This window comes from Octodon degus, unplaced genomic scaffold, assembly GCF_000260255.1.
Source record: "Octodon degus isolate 3935 unplaced genomic scaffold, OctDeg1.0 scaffold00204, whole genome shotgun sequence".
NCBI classification, from domain to species: Eukaryota; Metazoa; Chordata; class Mammalia; order Rodentia; family Octodontidae; genus Octodon; species Octodon degus.
Window position 1 is genome coordinate 300,812 of NW_004524780.1, and position 5,854 is coordinate 306,665.

General features: G+C 46.0%; 1 protein-coding gene across 2 annotated transcripts in view; it reads right to left on the bottom strand.

Annotated features, from left to right (window-relative positions):
- Positions 1–1,387: 1,387 nt before the first annotated feature.
- Sh3yl1 (SH3 and SYLF domain containing 1) overlaps positions 1,388–5,854 on the bottom strand; it is a 35,225-nt gene continuing 30,758 nt past the window's right edge. Inside the window, exons 9-10 of one of the 2 annotated variants that reach the window (XM_023704802.1) lie at positions 4,638–4,694; positions 1,388–1,610 (exon numbers count right to left, since the gene is read on the bottom strand). In XM_023704802.1, the coding sequence (XP_023560570.1) occupies positions 1,420–1,610; positions 4,638–4,694 (248 nt within the window). In that variant the 3' untranslated portion in view covers positions 1,388–1,419. The remainder of the gene's footprint in view (positions 1,611–4,637; positions 4,695–5,854) is intronic. The other variant, XM_023704801.1, reaches the window with a different exon arrangement.

Genomic DNA, 5,854 nt, shown 5'->3' on the forward strand with positions numbered 1-5,854 from the left:
ATGGGTGGGTGGGTGGGTAAGACTGAATTGAGAGGAAGAGTAAGTGGATCGATGAATGGATATATGGGTAGATGAATGGATGGTGAGTAGACAGATGAATGGGGTAGATAGCTGGATAGATGGGTAAACAGATAAATGGAAGGATGAGTAGATGGAAGGATGGATAGGTAGGTGGGTATACAGATAGATGGATGGGTGGATAGATGGATGGGTGGGTGGATGGATGGGTGGGTCAATATGCAGATGGATGGATACCTGAATAGATAAGAATGCTCAGCATCATTCCAAAACACAAGTGAACAAGAGCAAAGCAGAACGCAGAACTGATCAGCTGATCATCCGTGTACACGACAGGGAGCCTTCAGTTTTAAGGCTCAAGCCCCAGTTTATGCTCAGGTGCCTAAGGACTGGACAGCTGTGTAAAAACTGAGATCTTATAAAGATCTTATCTGCTGGAAACAGAGGTAACAGACCCAGAAGACTGAGCCAGGGTGTGGTGCTCCTTCCTGTGGGAGTGGGGTGGGGCCTTGGGAACTGGTATCACCAGCTCTCGGCTGAGGTGGATCCCAGGCTGTGGCCAGTTCCCAGGCAGGAAGGCTGAGGAGCACGGGGTGAACAGAGTAGGCGCTCCAGGCCTTCTGCCCGACTTCCAGGACAAGGGGTTTTGGGTACTATAATCCACCTGAGGGAGGGCTTCCAGGTCCTACAGCTGCCTGGGGAGGGTGGGGAACAGGGGGCCACCGATGGCAGACCTCCAAGGGAGACTTTCTCCTAAGGCCTTCTCTTTGGGGTGCTGCCTCTGATACCCCTAAACCACCTTTCTTTTGTGGATTCCCTTAGCCCAGAGCAGTAATCAGTTACCTGTAAAGTGACTTCAATGCAAACTCCTAGCTGTAAACTCTGTGTGTGTGTGTGTGTGTGTGTGTGTGTGCATGCGTGTGTGCACACATGCGTGTGCCTTCCCATCACCCCTGTGCTGTGGGGAGCAGCTTCTCTAATCCTCCAAACCTCATTAACCAGCAGGATAAAACTGACTGGAGCTCCGAGGCTCAGGGTTGACCTGAGCTCATATGGAATTCTGCCTGCTCGCAGGCCACGCGCCATCTGCGTGGCAGCGCTCGGCGCACAGCTGCGTCGCAGTTTAGTGATGTCTGAGGAGGAAAGTGAAAAACCACAGCCACAGAACTCACAGGATGTCGAGGGATAAACAGTGTATGTGACGGAATCAGTGAATAGCACCTCCACATCTGTAAGCGAAGTATTTATTTGCATAGAAAGAAAAATACTGGATTAAAATTTGCAGCACAAGTATTTTTAAACTTGTATTAAATATTGCCTTACTGGGTAGTACATCCTGCAAATAAAGAATTTGTTTTTTTTTTATATATATAATTCTTCAAGGAGAAAATAATATAAACTTTAACTCATGGTTACATAGTTGGCTGGAAAAATGCCAGTTTGGCCTCGAAGTTTGCCTTCCCACCAATCGAAGTGTGACTCTGTTTTTGATATAACTGTGATTCTGTCACCAGCTTGAAATGGCAGGTCACCTGGCTGCTGCCCTTCAAAAGAATACAGCGCTGTCACCTCTACTGGCTGACCAGAGTCACCTGAAACAAGAAAGAGGATTCAAATGAGCACAGCTTTGTAGGTGAGCCTACACTTTCTCCTTTGAAAGAGCAAGTGCTTGGCAGGGCCACGTCCCAAATCCTTGGAAGTCAGAACTACTCATGAGTCTAGCTAACTGCACTTAGCTGTGGCTGGAACTATTTGGATTCAGAATCACCCATAAGATGAGGCTATGGTACTATACGTGCCCCACGTAATGGGCAATCGATGCTACGGGCTGAAAGGTTCCTCCCTGCACTCACTGCTGAAGCCCTGAGCTCCAAGAGACAGCTCCATGCATTACGGTCATTAGAAGAGAGCTGAGCTGATGATGGCTTCACAAAAGATTCCATCTAAAACCTCTTTTAGAAGATTCCATCTTCTAAAAGATTCCATCTCTTAGTCGAAAATAGGCTGGCACCTGTAGCCCCCGCACACTGGAGGTTGCAGCAGGAGGATCAGCCCAGCCCAGGAGCTCACGACCAGCCTGCCCAACACAGCAAGACCCTGTCTCAGAAAGGAAAGAGAAACTACACTCATAAGTCATTGGTTTGAAAGGCACAGCTCAGAAATACTTTGGGGGTTCGGGGCACCCTTCCTCCCTACGCTCATACTGCTTTCATTTCCACACCACGTGGCCTGTCCTCGCCACACACACAGGGAACCAAAAGGACATGGGGAGCTGCCGGTCTAGAACACGGCAAGGGATGCTGTGCAGCCCAGTGTGTGGTATAAGTTGAGAACTGAGTGGCTAACATGAGAAAAAGATGTTAAATTTAAATTGTATAACCTCCAAATATTGAGAAATGGATACTTGATATACTCAACTTACATGAACCTTGATTTCTCTCCATTTCATATAATTTTGTGCATATCAGGCAATTCAATACTGTTTAATATCTAAGATACGCAGAAAACATAAATAACCAAATTCTGACACCCCTTCCATTTGAGCTCCTAGCTATCACAATAATAACCAAAACTGGGCTGTGGTGCATGCTCGTAATCTCAACACTTGGGAGGCTGAGGCAGGAGGATCGCCATGAGTTCTAGGTCAGCCTAGGCTACACAAGTGAGCCTCAACTACATAGTGGGACTCTGTCTCAAAACAATCAAAACCAAAACCAAAATGACAACAACAAAAAAAACCCAAACCTGAACTCGATCCATCTGTTAGAAATAAGAATCACTCACACTTTCATTAAACTGCAGCCTGAAGCCCTCACCAAGAGGTGGGTAGCATCTTATACCTGGTATTTTTAAATAATGTCCCAGAAATAACAACACAACACAACACAGTGCACCAGAGAGGCTGCCACTATAATCAGCTGTGTTCTATCATAGAGACTGTCTAGAGGTTTTACAGTTAAGACACTGTATTTCCTTTTCCTGTCAGTTTTATGGAAAAAAGGTAAAGAAGCGTCATCAAAAGCAAAATTTTGACAAACTCTGGAAATCCTCTACTTAAGTCAATCAGCTGCTGGTGGGAATGTAAACCAGTGTGGCCCATGCAAAGAGGCGGTGACACTGCAGTGTGACAGGACACACCACAAGGGACCCCACCAGGCCCCTTGCCCTGAGGTCAGGGGAGTGAGAGCTGCGCCAAGGGAAAACGGCTTCCGGAGAGGAACAGGTTCTCATGCATGACCGGACTTGTAAGCGCCATGCCTGATGGCCAGACCAAGAGTGAGATGCCTTCCTGCCCCTTCTCTTCTCCCACCTTCTCCGTCCCCTCCACTCTCTTCACTCTCTCCCTCGTCTTCCTCCTTTCTGCTCCTCTCCTGGCCCCTCCCTTTCTTTCAGTAATCAACTAGGATATAAAAATCTGGGCTCAAGGCTACTTTGGTATAAACATCTGTACTTCGATGGTTTTCCTCCCAAAGGGCATGCACATCCAAGGTCAAACCACTGCACACAGCAGTACATTTAAAGACCTTCCCCTGATTTCTAGCATCCCTGAGGCCCAGCCTGGCCCCAATCAAGCCAACTCCCATGGCACACTGGCCTGGACATTCGGCCAAGTGAGAAAGCAGGGGGATGCCAGAACCTCAAGGAGAGAGACTCTCAACCTATTTTTATCTGCCTGTTAGAACTTTTTAAAAATGTGATACCTCATTTTGTGACATTTTATTCACATGGAACAGTTAATTACTTGACAGTTTATTAATTCAGTAGTAGATAATTTTGTAATCTTTCTGACAAAAATATAGGCTTTGTGGTTAACTTTTATCCTTAGTTCTCCACCAACTTTTATAAATAATTGCTTGATTCTTTCAAGGAAAAATTCTAAAGAATATTTTAAAAAGATACCTAGATGGACTATTTTTTATAATAGAAAAATTTTAGTAATTTTTAAGTAGTTCCCAACAATTGTGAAACATCTGAACATGGAAAGCAAATCTTTAAAAATAAAATCTCAGGGCTGGTGAGATAGCTCAGTGGACTAAGTGCCTGCTTTGGCAAGTGCAGGGAGGTCCCACATGCTGCACCAGCTCTTCCCCCTCAGGTGCGCTGAGCAGGCAACCAAGTCCCGGCGTGGTGGCACACACCTGTAATGCCAGCGCTGGGGAGGCTGAAAACAGGAGGAACACTACAAGTCCAATCTGCATAGTAAGACCCTGTACCAAATACATTAAAAAAAAAAAAAAGTCTCACAGGGCCCAGGCCCAGAGAAAGGGCGAGGCTGGGCAGCCATGGCTCCTGGGCTCTTGCCACCTTCATGGTCTCCACACAGAAGCCACCAGAGGGTGGAGACACAACACTTTTTTTTTTTTTTTTATACAGTTTTTTTTTTTTTTTGCAGAACTGGGGATTGAAGTCAGACCCTTGCACTTGCCAGGGAAGCGCTTATACTACTGAGCCATCTCCTTGACCCTGACACAGCATTTTTGGTGACACAGTCCTAAGACCAGAGTGGATGGTGTGTTGGTGTAAGGCAGCTAAACATGTCCCTCAGATCTCCAGAACCTATCGGATAGATTAGAGGGTCTGTGATGGATAGGAATCATTTTAACAAATAAATTATTTACCAACTCTCTCATGATAGCCGGAGAGCTCAGGATATAGCTTATGTTCATTTGCATTACCTGAAAAAAAAGGCGGGAAGAGATTGAGAACATGTGCTAGTACACAGTGAGCGGAAACAATGATCAAAACTTCAAGGGTAATACTCCATAGATCTAGGAAAGCATTCTATGAGAATGGATGTTTCCACTAAAGACAGCAGCTGAAAATTTGTCTTATGATATAGAAGAGGCTGAGTGCTTATCTCTTTAACACCCATTAGTTTTTCCATTTGATTCTAAAGTGTAACTGTTTCTTGATTTCTTAACAGTAACATTCAAGAGTTACTTAAGCAACATTTAATAGTTACTTAACAATAATACTTAGTAGCTACTTAATCATAATAGTATTTAAGTTGCAATAAAAGTATTTACTTTGCGAGCCAGAGTTCCGCTTGGGTGGTGCTGATGATTGCTGTGGTCTTGATGCTGGTTTTGGAGGTAACTCTTTAGCCTGCAAGGAAGGTGAATACACCAGATTCTGAATTTGTTGTTACTTAGGAGCATGAAAGGATCTTGGGTCCTCATGCATTTTGGTAGCAAATTTTATCCTATGCACTCCTTAATGAAACACCCCAGAAGCTCACACGCACTCTTTGGGGTCCCCTCTTAGTGGGGTTGGATAATGAGAGATGTGGGTGGATAAAGGGTCTTCTCATCCGGGGGCTCCTCAGCAGGCCTCGCTCTGCAACTGTGCAGGTGTGCAGGGGGTCACAGGTGGGGCGGTCACAGATTGTGTTGGAGTGGGGACAGGCTGTGACCCCTCAAACTGTGTGCTTCTGTTTTTACTCTGAACAACCCAGAAGGGTGCCGTGGGGAGCAGGGAAAGGAGGCACAAAAGCTTTTCTCCGTGCTCCATAACCAGGAGGGGGCAGGTGGCTCAGGAACAGCACCATTATCATCTTCAATACTGTAAAGTTTGGCTCAGAGAAATTAAATCACAGAGGACAAACTGTTCTTGCAATCTGCATGGGTGGATCACAGGGTCATAAGGCACTTCCCCAAGGACTTTAGATGGGACATAACATTGCACAGCACAGGTCGCCTCTGGCTGTGGAGTGGACGAGGGGTCCCGTGCCCACAGAAGGACCTTCTGCTGCTCCCGGGCGGCTCTCCTCATGTTGATGCGCTGTCCCTCGTGCTCATACTTTTCGGTGAAGGAATCGAGAATTTCATAGAGGTCT